The following is an 18,967-nucleotide window of genomic DNA, read 5'->3' as shown; positions in this document are numbered from 1 at the left end:
ACACACACACACCAGGCACGATGGGCTTGCGCACACACACACACACACACACGGGACAAATGCAACGCGGCGCACACACACACACACACAGACACGCACACACACACCAGAACCAGAAACGCAAACAACAGCTACGCGATTCAATGCTTCTCGCCGTGGGTGTTGATGGCGTTGATGATGATGATAATCAATGTGTCGGCTATTCAATCGCGTCGATATTTCAATATTGATAATAATGTGTCAATATTATCGATCGATACCTGAGTGACGTGGTCTGTGTTATTGGAGGGAGGAAGGACATGCAGCATCATGTTGCACCAGTAGAGCGTAAAGGTGTGTGTGATAAATATAACAATATTCTTCTTCAACCAATATCCAACAATTCAATATTAAATGCGTAATAATAATGATATGGCTATTAATAATAATAACAATGACTAATATCTTTGATAATATTATTAGCGATATTATTGAATGACAATATTAATATAATAATATCAATGAGACATGCAGCATCCATATTTGCACCAGTAGAGCGTAAGGTAAAGCGCTTGAAACTTGAAATTACTATTACAAGCGTAAGGTGTGTGTGTGTAGAGGCCGTGATGATATTATAGCCTAGATTACAGAGAGAGTCTGCAGTGTGAGGTACCACATGTGGTGTGTGTGTGTGTGTGTCAACTATTCAATATCGCTAATATCTAATATTATTATTATTATTATTAATGACCACCTGTACAGAGAGTCTGCAGTGTGAGGTACCACATGGTGACCAGTATTGTGTGTGTGTGTGTGTTCCCTAGCCCACAGAGAGTCTGCGGTGTGAGGTACCACATGGTGTGTGTGTGTGTGTTACCTGTCGTTACAGAGAGTCTGCAGTGTGAGGTACCACATGGTGTGTGTGTGTGTGTGTGTGTGTGTGTGTTACCTGTCGTTACAGAGAGTCTGCAGTGTGAGGTACCACATGGTGTGTGTGTGTGTGTGTTACCTGTCGTTACAGAGAGTCTGCAGTGAGATACCACATGGTGTGTGTGTGTGTGTGTGTGTGTGTGTGTGTGTTACCTGTCGTTACAGAGAGTCTGCAGTGTGAGGTACCACATGGTGTGTGTGTGTGTGTGTGTGTGTGTGTGTTACCTGTCGTTACAGAGAGTCTGCAGTGTGAGGTACCACATGGTGTGTGTGTGTGTTACCTGTCGTTACAGAGAGTCTGCAGTGTGAGGTACCACATGGCAGCTTCAGGAAACGGAATCCTGAGTGCAGTCTCAGCCACACTGGTGTTAACACTCAAGGAGTAGCCCTGCACAAACGCTACACACACACACACACACACACACACCATGTACACGCACACGCACACGCACACGCACACACACACACACACACACACACACACACCATGTACACGCACACGCACACGCACACGCACACGCACACGCACACGCACACGCACACGCACACGCACACGCACACACACACACACACACACACCATGTACACGCACACGCACACGCACACGCACACGCACACGCACACGCACACGCACACACACACACACACACACACACACACACACAATTGTTTAATCTGGACTGGATTGCTTAAAACATCAAACAGGAGTAAAATACACAGGAGTAAAATATTGCCCACATGGATTGTCTGATGGATTATGCGTGCAGAAGGCAGGCAACAACTCAAGCGTGTACACACACATAGGCTGTGTTGAGGACATCACAGGAGCTGAAGGTTAGAGCACGCCTCATGTTACTAAACCCACCAATCACAGAGCTCTGGCAACAAAACAATGACAGGAGATATTACAGAGGAGAATGACACACACACATGCACACACACACACACACAGGCGCACACACACACACACACATACGCACACACTGTAGGGGTGTCACGATTCTCCAAATCCTTGATTTAATTTTCGATTTTAAAGTCACGATTCGATTTTTGATCTTTTTTTAAGTTTAAAGAAGCACTATGCAACAATTTTAGCAAAAAGGTTAGTGTTCATGGAATATGTGCTTATCAGTAGCCATTTAAGCCTTAAAGCAACTTTAGACTATAACTAGATCATCTTTTCCTTTTAAGTTATATGAAATAGAGATTGAACATAGGCTAAATTAGTTATATAGGCCAAGTTAGTGTTAACTGGCGAATGAGCCCGACCCTCATAAGCCTAGTTTGACTGCGCCAGTTGAAATACTAAAACTAGGAGTGTTGTGCCATGATTCCTTACGTGTGTGTGTGTGTTTGTCGTCTTGGCATGCTAGACGTGATATACGATTTGATATCCATGAGCCACGAGTACAGACAGACAGACCACACACCTCTTACTATGGCCAAGGCTGATGGACATTGAGTGTCCCCCGCTGGTACTTGCAGGTTGGTCAAGGATTTATGAGGGGTGGAGGCTCTGCAGAGCTGAGTGATTGCCCGTCGGCAACAGTGAGCGCAAGCGGGGGCATCGGTGTCCCTGTGGAACACGGCCAATCTTGCCACGAGCCTGTAACCATCTGCTGTCACCGCCGCCCGCGGAGATGTTGGATGCAGCGGTGCCGTTGCCCACGGATACGGTCAAGTTGCTGTTGAAGTCAGCTGGGGCACTCTGGGGCCTGACGCTACCAGAAGGGGGTGAGAGAGAGAGAGAGAGAGGGAGGGAGGGAGATGAGAGAGAGATAGGGATAGGGATGGAGAAGAGAGGAAATGGAGAGGAGGAGGGAGGGAGGGAGAGAGGAAGAAGGATGTAGAGAAGGGGGGAGGTAGGAGATAGGGATGGGGATGGATGAGAGAAATGGAGGGAGGGGAGGAGGAGGAGAGAGGGAGAAGAGGTAGAAGGGGGAGGAAGTAGAGAGAGATAGGGATAGGGATGGAGAAAGAGAGAAATGGAGAGGGAGAGAGGGAGGGAGAGCCAGGGAGAAAGATGGAGTGAGAGAGAGATAGAGAATGGAGAGAGGGGGAGAGGGAGAGAGAGATGAGGAATGGAGAGAGGGGGGGAGAGGGAGAGACAGAGATGGAGAAGTGGGTGGAGAGAGAGGAAGGGAGAGAGGGAGGTAGAGAGAGAAGAGGGAGAGAGAGGGAGGGTAGAGAGAGAGAGGGAAGGGAGAGGAAGAGAGGAGAGGAGGTGAAAAGAAGTTGAGAGGGAGATTGGAAGTAGAGAGGGGAAGAGAGAGGGTGGAAGTAGAGAGGGAAAAGAGGTTTCTTTTGTATAACTACACACAAACACACAAATACATACTGGCGCTCCTCTTTTAGAACTGTAACACCTTCCATCAATATAAGTCCAATATATAAATCCCCACACACACAACCTTTATTTTTGGGAGTTAATTTCAGACTCACACACACACACCTGTGTAATTGGCCAAGATGTTAAAGTTCACCGTGACATTGGCTAGACTGGTAGCCACGGCAACCTGAACCCAGGAGTCCCAGGGAGGCGTGGCAACAGAGGCAGAACACTGAGGCTCCTCCCCCGCGCAGTTATAGGTCAGTCTGGAGTCCCGCCCTAGAGAGGAAGAGCCAATGAGGAGGCTCAGTCCGCAGCTGGGCTTGGCCACACCCTCTACCGAGCATGACAGAATGTGCACCGACATCTGTGTGGAGAACTCAGGAACAAAGAACCTGTACACACACACACACACACAGATATAATGTGCACCCACATCTGTGTGGAGGACTCAGGAACAAAGAACCTGGACATACACACACACAGACACACACACACACACACACACACGTGCCTGTATATATGTGTATATGCATATATTTGTGTGTGCATGCGTGCATGCATGTGTGTGTGTGTAGGTGTGTGTGTGTGTGTGTGTAGGTGTGTGTAGGTGTGCGTGTGTGCGTGTGTGTGCGTGCGTGCATGCGTGTGCGTACTTCAGGATGCTTGGCGTGTGTGTTCTGGAGAGCATCTGAGACTGCGGAATGTTGTGTGCGTGCGTGAGCGTGAGTGTGTGCATACTTGAGGATACTTGGCGTGTGTGTTCTGGAGAGTGTCTGAGACTGCGGAATGTTGCGTGCGTGTGCGTGAGTGTGTGCGTACTTCAGGATGCTTGGCGTGTGTGTTCTGGAGAGCATCTGAGACTGCGGAATGTTGTGTGCGTGTGTGCGTGCGTGCGTGTGTGTAGGTGTGCGTGCGTGCGTGCGTGCGTGCGTGCGTACTTGAGGATGCTTGCCGTGTGTGTTCTGGAGAGCATCTGAGACTGCGGAATGTTGTGTGCGTGCGTGCGATGGTATTATTGTCGCGTCTTTTGGCGTGAGATGCTTACGTGTGTGTTCTGGAGAGCATCTGAGACTGCGGAATGTTGGACAGCAGAGTGGGCGTGTCCACAGCTCGCCTGATGAACATCTGTGGCTGGAAGAGGTAGGAGCAGGACGGTAGTCCCTGTACACCTGCACTTGCACACACACACCTGGCCCTTTGCACGCTGCCTGCGCAAACACACGCACACACGCGAACAACAATGGCACTGCGCATACACATATCAATTAAAACTCACACGTAGTATTAAAAAACACACACAAAAACATACTAAAACACACAAATTAAAACCCAGACAAGAACACACACACAAATAATTAAAAAAAACACACACACAGACACACACACACCTTCTGTTGTATTTTGCCATCGTGCTCGGGGAGGTGCGCAGCTACAAACCAGTCTCCGGCCGCAGGGCTGCTGACGTTGACCAGTGTTTGATTCTGTTGTTGCTTAGCGCCCACCGTCAGCGTGAGGTTCCAGGCCAGCGTCACCGCTGTCTGGTTGGGGAACGCCGTGTGGTCAATCACGGAGGCCCCTGCCTGGTGACTGGGAAGCTTTGTACAGTCATCATCATCATCATCACATCATCACTACAGTCATCATCATCATCACTACAGTCATCATCACTACAGTCATCATCCTACAGTCATCATCATCATCATCATCACTACAGTCATCATCATCATCATCATCACTACAGTCATCATCATCATCATCATCACTAGTCATCATCATCATCACCCAGTCATCATCATCATAATCATCATCATCATCACTACAGTCATCATCATCATCATCACTACAGTCATCATCATCATCATCATCATCATCACTACAGTCATCATCATAAAGTCATCATCATCATCATCATCATCATCATCTCATCACTACAGTCATCATCATCATCATCATCATCATCACTACAGTCATCATCATCATCATCATCATCATCACTACAGTCATCATCATCATCTCATCACTACAGTCATCATCATCATCACCATCATCATCATCACTACAGTCATCATCATCATCATCACATCATCATCCCATCATCATCATCCTACGGTCATGTCATCATCATCATCATCACTACAGTCATCATCATCATCATCATCACTACAGTCATCATCATCACCATCATCACTACAGTCATCATCATCACTACAGTCATCATCATCACTACAGTCATCATCATCATCATCATCACTACAGTCATCATCATCCATAATCACTACAGTCCATCATCATCATCATCATCATCATCACTACAGTCATCATCATCACTACAGTCATCATCAATACAGTCATCATCATCATCATCATCACTACAGTCATCATCACTACAGTCATCATCATCATCATCACTACAGTCATCATCATCATCATCATCATCACTACAGTCATCATCACTACAGTCATCATCATCTCATCATCATCCATCACTACAGTCATCTGTCATCATCATCATCATCTACAGTCATCATCATCCTTAATCACTACAGTGTCATCATCATCATCATCATCACTACAGTCATCGCTCATCCTGCAGTCATCATCCTACAGTCATCATCATCATCTTTGGTCATCATCATCTTTCTGGTCATCATCACTACGGTCATCATCATCTCATCCATCCTCCAGTCATCATCATCATCATCTGTCACTACGAGTCATCATCATCACTACGGTCATCATCATCATCACTACAGTCATCATCTGCAGTCATCATCATCATCGCAAAACCACTACGGTCATCATCATCATCATCATCACAGTCATCATCATCGTACCACAGTCATCCATCCTACAGGTCATCATCTCTGTCCTTAATCACTACGGTCATCATCATCATCCATCATCACTACGGTCGTCATCATCATCACTGCAGTCATCCATCAGCATCATCATCATCATCATCCTCCTACAGTCATCATCACTACAGTCATCCTCTGTCTCATCATCATCACCCATCATCCTCTACAGTCATCATCATCATCATCATCATCTACAGTCATCATCATCATCACTACAGTCATCATCATCTACAGTCATCATCACTACAGTCATCATCATCATCATCATCACTACAGTCATCATCATCATCACTACAGTCATCATCATCATCATCATCATCACTACAGTCATCATCACTACAGTCATCATCATCATCATCATCATCATCACCATCATCACTACAGTCATCATCATCATCATCATCATCACTACAGTCATCATCATCATCATCATCATCACTACAGTCATCATCATCATCATCATCATCATCACCATCATCACTACAGTCATCATCATCATCATCATCCTAGTCATCATCATCATCATCATCATCATCATCTGAAGTCATCATCATCATCATCATCATCACCATCATCACTACAGTCATCATCATCATCATCATCATCATCATCAGTCATCATCATCATCCACTACAGTCATCATCATCATCATCATCACTACAGTCATCATCATCACTACAGTCATCATCACTACAGTCATCATCATCATCATCATCATAATCTTTCAGTCATCCTCATCTACTACCACCAGTCATCATCATCATCATCATCATCATCCTCTAGTCATCATCATCACCACTACAGTCATCATCATCATCATCATAATCACTACAGTCATCATCATCACTACAGTCATCATCATCATAATCACTACAGTCATCATCATCATCATCACTACAGTCCATCATCATCACTACAGTCATCATCATCATCATCATCATCACTACAGTCATCCATCTAATACAACTCATCATCTGATCATCATCATCTACTACAGTCTGTCCATCATCATCATCATCACTACAGTCATCATCTGTCCTCAGTCATCATCATCATCATCATCCACTACAGTCATCATCCATGTCCATCATCACCACAGTCATCATCATCATCATCATCATCCTTACAGTCATCATCATCATCCTACAGTCATCATCATCCATCATCAATCACCACAGTCATCCTCATCCCATCATCATCATCATCACTGATCATCATCATCATCATCGTCACTACAGTCATAGTCATATCTATCCTCTAGTCATCATCTACCATCATCTTGTCATCATCATCATCCCTTACAGTGTCATCATCATCATCACTACAGTCATCATCACCCATCATCATCATCATCACTACAGTCATCATCATCATCATCACTACAGTCATCATCATCATCATCATCATCATCATCATCATCACTACAATCATCATCATCATCATCATCATCATCATCATCATCATCACTACAGTCATCATCATCATCACTACAGTCATCATCATCATCACTACAGTCATCATCATCACTACAGTCATCATCATCATCATCATCCTGTCTCTAGTCATCATCATTATCATCTATAATCATCATCTCAGTCATCATCATCATCATCATCATCTTTCTGGTCATCTGTCATCATCATCATCATCCCTACAGTCATCATCAGTCATCATCATCCTCTACAGTCATCATCATCCTCATCATCATCGTATCATCATCATCATCATCATCTACAGTCATCATCATCATCATCACAGTCATCATCACTACAATCATCATCATCATAATCCACCGGTCATCATCATCACTGGTCATCATCAATTGTCATCATCATCATCATCACTACAGTCATCATCTGTCATCCTACAGTCTGTCATCATCACTACAGTCATCATCATCCATAATCACTACCAGTCATCCATCATCATCATCACTACGAGTCATCATCATCATCATCATCATCATCACACAGTCAATCATCATCATCATCATCTGCGGTCATCATCATCTTCTGGTCATCATCATCCTCATCATCATCTGGTCATCATCATCATCATCATCGTCACTGATCATCATCATCATCATCATCTCTAGTCATCATCATCCACTACAGTCATCATCATCATCATCATCATCCTACAGTCCGTGTCATCATCCTCCCAGTCATCATCATCATCATCATCATCACTACAGTCATCATCAGTCATCTCAACTCCACTACAGTCATCATCATCCATCACTACAGTCTATCATCATCGTCCACATCATCATCATCATCTCATCCTACGGTCGTATCAGTCATCATCATCACTACGGTCTGTCATCATCATCACTACAGTCCATCATCATCATCTGTCATCATCATCTGCTGCAAGTCATCGTCATCATCATCATCCTGGTCATCATCATCACTGCGATAATCATCATCGTCGTCATCACTACGATCATCTAATCATCCGTAAATAAATAAATAAATACTGCGATTAATAAATAATACGTCACTGCGGTCAATAAATCATCACTCATCAATCCACTGGGAATTAAAGTAAATAAATCATCGTCATCACTGCGGTCATCATCGTCATCATCGTCACTACCCGGTCATCATCGTACGCTGCGGTCAATCGTCGTCACTGCGGTCGTCATCAATAAATAAATACTGCAGTCATCATCATCATCATACTGCAGTCATCCTGTCATCATCATCATCATCATCACTACAGTCATCATCATCATCATCATCATCACTACAGTCATCATCATCATCATCATCACTACAGTCATCATCATCATCATACAGTCATCATCATCATCCTGCAGTCGCTCATCATCACTGATCGCTCATCCATCATCATCATCAATACCATCACTGATGTCATCATCATCGCTCACTACAGTCATCATCATCACTACAGTCATCATCATCATCATCATCACTACAATCATCATCATCATCATCATCATCATCACTACAGTCATCATCATCATCATCATCATCATCATCATCCTTTACAGTCATCATCAATCATCATCCATCATCATCATCGTACCACAGTCATCATCATCATCCCCACTACAGTCATCATCATCATCATCACCAGTCATCATCATCATAGTCCTACAGTCATCATCATCATCCTACAGTCATCATCATCATCATCATACTACAGTCATCATCATCTTGTCATCATCACTACAGTCATCATCATCATCACCACGGTCATCATCATCATCATCCTTTACGGTCATCATCATCATCACTCGGTCATCATCATCATCATCATCCTGATGTCATCTGTCATCATCATCTGCACGGTCATCATCCCTGCAGTCATCATCTGAGCATTTTGTTGGTACCTGGTCATCATCATCATCATCACTACAGTCATCATCATCACTACAGTCATCATCATCATCATCATCATCATCACTACAGTCATCATCATCATCATCACTACAGTCATCATCATCTACAATCATCATCATCATCATCACAGTCTGTCATCATCCATCACTACAGTCATCCCATCACCAGTCATCATCACTGCAGTCATCATCATCATCATCACCTACCAGTCATCATCATCATCACTACGATCATCATCCACTACCAGTCATCATCATCATCCTACCAGTCGTCATCGTCATCATCATCTCATCATCCTCCTGATGTCATCATCTGTCACTACAGTCATCCATCCATCATCATCATCATCATGTCATCATCATCATCATCATCACTACAGTCATCATCAATCATCATCATCACTACAGTCATCATCATCACTACAGTCATCATCATCACTACAGTCATCATCATCATCATCATCATCATCATCATCATCATCATCATCCCGGTCATCATCATCATCACTACCGTCATCATCATCATCATCATCATCATCGCTCCATCCATCATCATCATCCACTACAGTCATCATCATCATCATCATCACTACGGTCATCATCATCATCATCATCTGCTCGGTCATCATCATCATAATCCCACTCCAGTCATCATCATCATCATCATCATCCTTCCATCATCATCATCTGCAGTCATCTCATCATCATCCACATCTTTTACGGTCATCTGTCATCATCATCATCACTACAGTCATCATCAGTCATCATCATCACTACAGTCATCATCATCACTACAGTCATCATCATCACATCATCATCACTACAGTCATCATCATCCATCATCATCATCACTACAGTCATCATCATCATCATCATCATCGCTCCCCATCCACTGCAATTCATCATCAGTCATCATCATACTACAGTCATCATCATCACTACAGTCATCATCTGTCATCGTACTACAGTCATCATCATCATCATCATCATCATCACTACAGTCATCATCCATCATCATCATCATCATCATCAGTCATCATCATCATCATCACTACAGTCATCCATCATCATCATCATCACTACAGTCATCATCATCATCATCGTCGCTGGTCATCATCATCCACTACGGTCATCGTCATCATCAATACTGCGGTCATCATCATCATCTCATCATCATCCTACAGTCATCTCATCATCCATCACCATCATCATCATCATCATCATCCCTTTCGATCATCCATCATCATCACCATCATCATCATCATCATCATCCTACAGTCATCATCATCATCACTACAGTCATCATCACTACAGTCATCATCATCACTACAGTCATCATCATCCTGCAGTCCTCATCATCATCATCATCTACAGTCATCATCATCATCATATCATATCACCAGTCATCATCATCATCCTCCACTACAGTCATCATCATCATCCTCATCATCATCATCTACTGGTCATCATCAGTCATCCATCATCATCCTGCAGTCCATCTCAGTCATCATCATCCCTTTCACAGTCATCATCATCATCATCATCATCACTACGGTCATCATCATCATCATCCTGCAGTCATCATCATCATCACCACCAGTCCTTAATGTGTCATCATCCCACTACAGTCATCATCATCACTACCAGTCATCATCACTACAGTCATCATCATCATCCATCCTGATCATCATCATCATCACTGCAGTCATCATCATCATCATCATCACCTGCAGTCATCATCATCTCAGTCTGTCATCCACTGCAGTCATCATCATCATCATCACTACAGTCATCATCATCATCATCATCATCATCATCACTACAGTCATCATCATCATCATCATCATCCTCTAGTCCATCCTTCATCATCACCATCATCATCCCACTACAATTATCATCATCACTACAGTCATCATCATCCACTACAGTCATCATCATCATCATCATCCTGCAATGTCATCATCATCTATATCATCATCATCACATCATCATCATCTTCATCATCATCATCATCATCTTTCTGGTCATCATCATCATCATCATCATCATCATCACTACAGTCATCATCATCATCATCATCACTACAGTCATCATCATCATCATCATCATCATTACAGTCATCATCATCATCATCATCATCCTGTCATCATCATCATCACTACAGTCATCATCATCATCATCATCATCACTACAGTCAGTCATCATCATCATCATCACTACAGTCATCATCATCATCATCACTACAGTCATCATCATCATCATCATCATCACTACAGTCATCATCATCATCATCATCACTACAGTCATCATCATCATCATCACTACAGTCATCATCATCATCATCATCTTTACAATTGATAGTAATCCATCACTACGGTCATAGTCATCATCATCCTCTTTCACCAGTGTGTCATCACTACGGTCATCATCACTGCAGTCATCATCATCATCGGTCATCATCATCATCTGGTCATCATCCATCATCATCATCATAATATCATCTCATCATCCCTTTTGGTCATCATCATCATCTGTCATCATCCCCATCATCACTGCAATTCTTATTACATCATCTATTCTACCAGTCATCATCATCATCATCATCATCACTACAGTCATCATCATCATCATCATCATTAATTAATCATCATCACTACAGTCATCATCATCATCATCATCATCATCATCATCATCATCATCATCACTACAGTCATCATCATCATCATCATCATCACTACAGTCATCATCATCATCATCATCACTACAGTCATCATCATCGTCATCATCATCATCATCACTACAGTCATCATCATCATCCATCATCATCACTACCGGTCATCATCATCATCACTACCGAGTCATCATCATCATCATCATCATCATCATCATCCATCATCATCATCATCATCATCACAGTCATCATCATCATCATCACTACAGTCATCATCATCATCATCATCATCATCATCATCATCATCATCATCATCATCATCTCATCATCATCATCATCATCCGGTCCATCATCAAATGCATCATCATCCCTTTCTAGTCCATCATCATCATCATCATCCTGCGAGTAAATCATCATCATCATCATCACTACAGTCATCATCATCATCCTACAGTCCATCATCATCATCATCATCATCATCATCTTCTGGTCATCACATCCCGCATCATCATCTATCTATCCTACAGTCATCATCAGTCATCATCATCATCATCATCATCATCATCATCTACCATCATCATCATCATCATCATCATCATCACTACAGTCATCATCATCATCACTACAGTCATCATCATCATCATCATCATCACTACAGTCATCATCATCATCATCATCACTACAGTCATCATCATCATCATCATCAGTCATCATCATCATCATCACTACAGTCATCATCATCATCATCATCATCACTACAGTCATCATCATCATCCAGTCATCATCATCATCATCATCATCATCAACTAGGGCAACCACCAGGGCACACACACAGTCTAGACGCAGTAACTAGGGCAACCACCAGTCTAGATGCAGTAACTAGGGCAACCACCAGTCTAGACGCAGTAACTAGGGCAACCACCAGGGCGCACACACAGTCTAGACGCAGTAACTAGGGCAACCACTAGTCTAGATGCAGTAACTAGGGCAACCACCAGTCTAGACGCAGTAACTAGGGCAACCACCAGGGCGCACACACAGTGTAGACGCAGTAACTAGGGCAACCACCAGTCTAGATGATGCGGTAACTGGGGCAATACCAGTCTAGGCCGCGGTAACTAAGGGGCAACCACCAGAGCACACAGTGTAGGCGCGGTAACTAGGGCAACCACCAGTCAGTGATGCGGTAACTGGGGCAACCACCAGTCCTAAGGCGCGGTAACTGGGGCAACCACCAGTCTAGACGCAGTAACTAGGGCAACCACCAGGGCGCACACACAGTCTAGACGCAGTAACTAGGGCAACCACCAGTCTAGAAGCAGTAACTAGTGAATCCACCAGAGAACACTGTGCCATACAGTCTAGACGCAGTAACTAGAGCAAATGGATTTAAAATAAGAAAAGCTGCATAACATGATGATGTGCTGAACTGCCAAGGGACGGGAGAAGAAAATCTGCTTATTTGGTAACTTCACATTTTGAATGTAATTGATGATTAATGGCCAATTATGGATCTTTTCCATTACTGACCGGGGCTGGCCCGAGGCTTCTCCCCGGTCTTAAACACCGATGCGCGGCCTCAGGGTTGTGTTTCCATAAGGAGCTGTAACATCGGGGACATTAGCTAATAATGCTAGAAACTTCTAAACAGTGCTTAGCAACAACACCGCCAGCATACGTCATTTAAACAAGTCATAACATTGCAAGAACCTGTATCCTTAATTATTTTGCAACGTTTTTATATGCACATTGTTTTAATTCACAAACATAAGCAAAGTCACTTATGTTGCTAGGCAGCGCTAAACAAATGCTACCGGTCTATTTTAAAATTTCTCTGGTTTTATTGTTGCATCACATTCCATTCCAAAAGTCCTCGGCTCAGCCCCGATTCCGCCCTGAGACCGTCTGGACCGTGGTCCTCGTCCGGCCTTAATCATGGAAATATAAACAGTCCCCAGACACCAGAGTTTTACCCCATAGTGGAAAAGCGGCATTAATGTGCATTGTCCCTTTTAAATAAACAAATACATACATCATCAAGGTTCATGTGTCCTGTTCCTTGGCCCTGGGCAAAGCACGTCACCATGGACCTTTAAAACTCCCCTCGGACCAGAACTAGGGAAACAGTAGCCGTGGTGACCAGAGAACATGATTGTGATCACCACTCAATAAGAAAAGGGTGGGTCATCGTCACAGTGATTTTAGAATGAGATTCTGTGGGACCCCACAATAGTGCTCTCTGTTGACGCAGATACATTAGAATGTAATTCTGATCTAAGAATAGGCTTCTTTGTCGTCAAGGAGACATTAGAATTTGACTGTGGTCTACGTTGCCTGGAGACAGTAGAATGTAATTGTGACGTGCTAAGAGAGAGTCCCTTGTTGTTCTGTTAAAGTCACAGATTACCTGTCAGTTATAACCAGTAGGACATCTACATTATTTAACTCTCCCAAACACACACACACCTGTGTTGTGCTAAATATATACTCACACACACACACCCACATTGATCTGCTAAATACTGTACAATAGACCACACAACCACAATGCAGTTATTTTGCCTTAAAATAATGTGTTAGCTTCAAACTCATTCGGATGCAACAATGATTCATAATACAGGGAATGAATTCTCATGCATTGCCAGTGTACAACCACAGTTATAACCAGTAGAACATCTGGATTGCTATGGAATCAAAACAACGCCATAAAGATTGTGTGCCCGTGAAAAGATATTCACATGTGTAATAGAGTTTTGTCTTCGAGGATATGATTTGCACAAGTGTAGAACTGTTTTGTAACGGTGGAATTAATTTGTCTGTGTGCAAAAAAAAAATGCATACCTGCAGAAATATTTTGTGCACTTGTGAAAAACATTTGTCAGGCAGGCACAAAGCTAGCGAACTTAGGTCTTAAATCGAACAAGTTATGCCTTTCTTCTCCAACTTCACTCCAGCTCCAACCTCAACTCCAGCTTCTCCAACACACATCCCCAACATACTTACAGCACACTGACCCCAATGCACACAGCACATTGACTCATGAGGGAAGCTTCTCAAACACACATATTGCACACCGCCCCTCTCCCCCACATACACAGCACACTATCCCATCTCCCCCCGTCATCCCCCAACACACACACCAAGACCCTGGCAGTTAGGTTAGCCCCCTTGAGCCGTGGATCTGCCCAAGGTTTCTTCCTTTGTAAGGGAGTTTTCCTTGCCCCTGTTGCTCTTGGTACTCCTTGTTGGTGCCCCTGCCCCAATTCCAATCCTCCCTCACCTTTCTTATGCAGCCCTTGCCACTTAATCTACTAAACCCCTCTTCTACTGCACTTTTTATCCCCCCCCCCACTTCCAGTAACTATATGCATGTGACCATAAACTTCCTTGTATTCTTGTATCCTTTTACAACAAGGTTTTTGATGGAAAAGTGTTGTTTAATTTGCATAATCTTTGTTTAATGAACACATAAAACCGTCAGTTTTTTGCTAAGCAAGAAGAATCAAGAATTATGATCTTTGAGTTTGTTTATTGTAACCTAGCAACCAAGGCTTTAAGTATTAAAAATTATTACGCACATGCATACGCGCACACACACAAACAACCACATACGCATACGCACACACACACACACACGCATACGCGCACACACGCGCGCACATGCACACAAACACAACCACCCACACACAAACACACTCAAACACACACAACCACACACACTTAACATGTAATTAAATATGTGTGCTGTTAAATGGCTCAGGTGGTGAATAGCTGCAGCTGAAGAGCCGGTTCTGTAACCATGCCAACGATTGTGTGTGCTTGTGTGTGCGTGTGTGTGTGTGTGACAGAGCAGCCAGTTCTGGCTCTGCAAGTGTTAGAGTGATGGTATGTGAGTGTGTTTTTTTGTTTGTTTCTAGCAGAACACCACACCTCACGCTAAATATAAACACACACACACCTGTGTGTCAGTGCAGGCCCATACTGTCCCATAAACACACAGTGCATAACTCCGCCCCCCTCCCCACACACACACACTCATGTGTGCACAACACACACACACACACACACACACACACACACTTACACAGTGACGTCCTGAGTCTCGCAGTTGAGCCCTGAGCCTCTGGTCACCGTGAGAAGCCATCGCGCGAGCACCGTGTCCTCCGGCACGCGGAAGTGGTGAAGGCGCGCGCTAGAGAAGGAGCTGAACTTGGAGAGCTTCTGGGGGCCCTTGGAGTAGAAGCCGCTCACGTAGGTGACGTCATCTGTCACAACACCGAAAACACACGTTACAAAATCACCAAGTCAGCAGACACACCAGCCTATCACTAGCAGACACACCAGCCTATCACTAATCAGTTGAATTCCTCTCGCCATCGAGTAACTGAGTAGCTAAGCCTGAGCGTTCATTACCTCATCGTGTAGACAAGTTGCAAAAGGCGAATGCAGGTTGTGGCTGCGGCAGGTGGATAACTTAAGGGGGAGAGAGATTTCGCTGGGTAACTATAGCAGCTGGCTAGCTAGCTAGCTACTGCCGGTTGTGGCTGCGGCGGCAGGTGGATAACTAAGGGGGAGAGATTTCGCTGGGTAACTATAGCAGCTGGCTAGCTACCTAGCTACTGTTCGAAGCAGCAGTACTCACCTTCTCCAAAGCACCCCGCGGACAGGAAAAGTAAAGCGAAGTACTGCAGAACTCTGGCTTCCATGCTTGGGGTTGTTTCAGGAGACTGGCCCGGCCCGGCATTATCTCATCATCTCGTGTAGTTCCTTAGTAAGCTCTGAGCTGAGCTGCGTCGGAGCGTTTGTTTACTTTTCGCGTACTTCCTAGTTCCGGGGGGAGGAGGAGGAGTCGAGGGACGTTCTCCGCCCCTTGAGTTGTTATAAAGCATAGAAGAAGAAATACTTTTGTATTGTGTCGTCTAGGTTGTGTAATTACACAGCAACCAACATTAAGAACCACGAAAGTTAATTTGAGTGCGAAGGCAACAATGACTTGTGAATTAATGAATTCGGCATTGCATTCTGGCGTTGCATTCTGACAGATGCAATGACGTGACATGCACCAGTAGGCTAGCTACAGCGCAGCCGGTAGGACCCGAGAGCGGATCTCTATGGCTACTATATATTGAGAACTGAATCTTTATAATCCTAGGACATGCTGAGCCTTGGGCCATCATATGCTGCAAGCAGAAATCACAGCGAAAAGCTTAACGTGTCAGCGTAATGGGAAAACAAAACAGCGACAGGAGGGCTACAGAAATAGCCGATTAATCCCTTCTCGAGGAGCATGTAGGCTATCTTACATAAATTGCGTGTAGGCCCTAGACATACTTTAGCCTACTGTATAGTGTACAGTGCCGGCTACGGACACAAGCATTCACAATATCTAATAATAATGTTGATGGAGCTTGGAACACTGTTTTAATAATAGCCTATTTAAAGGAGAATTCCGGTGTGATATTGACCTAAAGTGTGTTGAAACATGATACCGAGTGTGAAAGTATGTCTCATAGCCCATCTCGGCTTGTCCCCTGCACTCCAAAATCTGGCGCTAGTTAGCGATGCTACCAACAGCTTTTTTAATGGTGGTGCTTCGCCATCGGGCTAGCCATGCAAATAAATCACTGTTTTACACCATTTACAATGCTCAATGTATCTCCACACTTCATTGGTAGACTTCCGAGGGCCCTGACATTTAAAACGAGACATTGAGAACTTTGAAAAAGCACTGGTAGTTTACTTACAAGACGAGTTATACATACAGTATCTTTAAGTTTAGCGTTTGCAGCCATCTTGAATTTAGTCACGATAAGTCGAGCGACGAGTAAGAATGAACAGGTATGATAAAGGATCAGATTCCAAAAATAATTCTGTGGAAATGCATGGATTCCAGTTGCTGCTACTGGAAGAAACTGGAATCCATGCATTTCCACTGAATTATTTTTAGAACTGTTGGGCAAACTCCATAAAAATGCAAAAGCTTCTTCACACACAAGATGGTGCTATCTCTCTGCATTTTTGTCATAGTTTACATGCTTTAGTCTACAACGTTTTTATTCTAAATGAACTACAGTTATATTCTAAAACATACACATTTTTACTTTCAAAGAAGATGAAACCAAGTGATTCTATTTGATTATGATTAAAATAGCCTCAACACACACATACACACATAGAGAGAGAGAGAGAGGGATAGAGAGGGAGAGGGAGAGAGAGAGAGAGGGAGGATAGAGAGAGGGTAAACAAGTGTGGTTATTACCTGGGCAGAATGTTTATTCTGTTGTCAGCAAACAGTGTGCTGACAACACTTACACACACACACACACCACACACACACACACACACAGACAGACAGACACATACACACACATACACACACACACACACACACACACAGACACATCACACACATACACACACATACAGTTACATGCATGCACCCATGTCTGTGACCAATCCCATACTCTCTCTCTCTCTCTCTTTCTCTCTCTCTCACACACACACACACACACACACACATATTTACATGGATGTACCCATGTCTGTGACCAATCCCATACTCTCTCTCTCTCACACCCACACACACACACAGGGCCAGCCGTGGCCTACTGGTTAGCGCGTCGGACTTGTAATCGGAGGGTTGCCGGTTGGAACCCCGACCATTAGGAACGGCTGAAGTGCCCTTGAGCAAGGCACCTAACCCCTCACTGCTCCCTGAGCGCTGATGTTGTTGCAGGCAGCTCACTGCGCCGGGATTAGTGTGTGCTTCACCTCACTGTGTGTTCACTGTGTGCTGAGTGTGTTTCACTAATTCACGGATTGGGATAAAT

General features: G+C 43.9%; 1 protein-coding gene across 1 annotated transcript in view; it reads right to left on the bottom strand.

The window, feature by feature from the left end:
* The window catches only part of pgap6 (post-glycosylphosphatidylinositol attachment to proteins 6), a 33,201-nt gene extending 16,045 nt beyond the window's left edge, over positions 1-17,156 (bottom strand). The window contains exons 1-8 of the mRNA XM_048248106.1: positions 16,780-17,156; positions 16,222-16,402; positions 4,630-4,828; positions 4,287-4,402; positions 4,180-4,236; positions 3,352-3,633; positions 2,509-2,630; positions 1,188-1,308 (exon numbers count right to left, since the gene is read on the bottom strand). Coding sequence (XP_048104063.1) covers positions 1,188-1,308; positions 2,509-2,630; positions 3,352-3,633; positions 4,180-4,236; positions 4,287-4,402; positions 4,630-4,828; positions 16,222-16,402; positions 16,780-16,843 — 1,142 coding nt within the window. The 5' untranslated portion in view covers positions 16,844-17,156. The remainder of the gene's footprint in view (positions 1-1,187; positions 1,309-2,508; positions 2,631-3,351; positions 3,634-4,179; positions 4,237-4,286; positions 4,403-4,629; positions 4,829-16,221; positions 16,403-16,779) is intronic.
* Between the last annotated feature and the right edge of the window lie 1,811 nt (positions 17,157-18,967).

Source organism: Alosa alosa, chromosome 7 (assembly GCF_017589495.1).
Source record: "Alosa alosa isolate M-15738 ecotype Scorff River chromosome 7, AALO_Geno_1.1, whole genome shotgun sequence".
Lineage (NCBI taxonomy): Eukaryota > Metazoa > Chordata > Actinopteri > Clupeiformes > Clupeidae > Alosa > Alosa alosa.
Note: the sequence above shows the minus strand (reverse complement) of the source record. Positions and strands in the feature narration are given on the sequence as shown.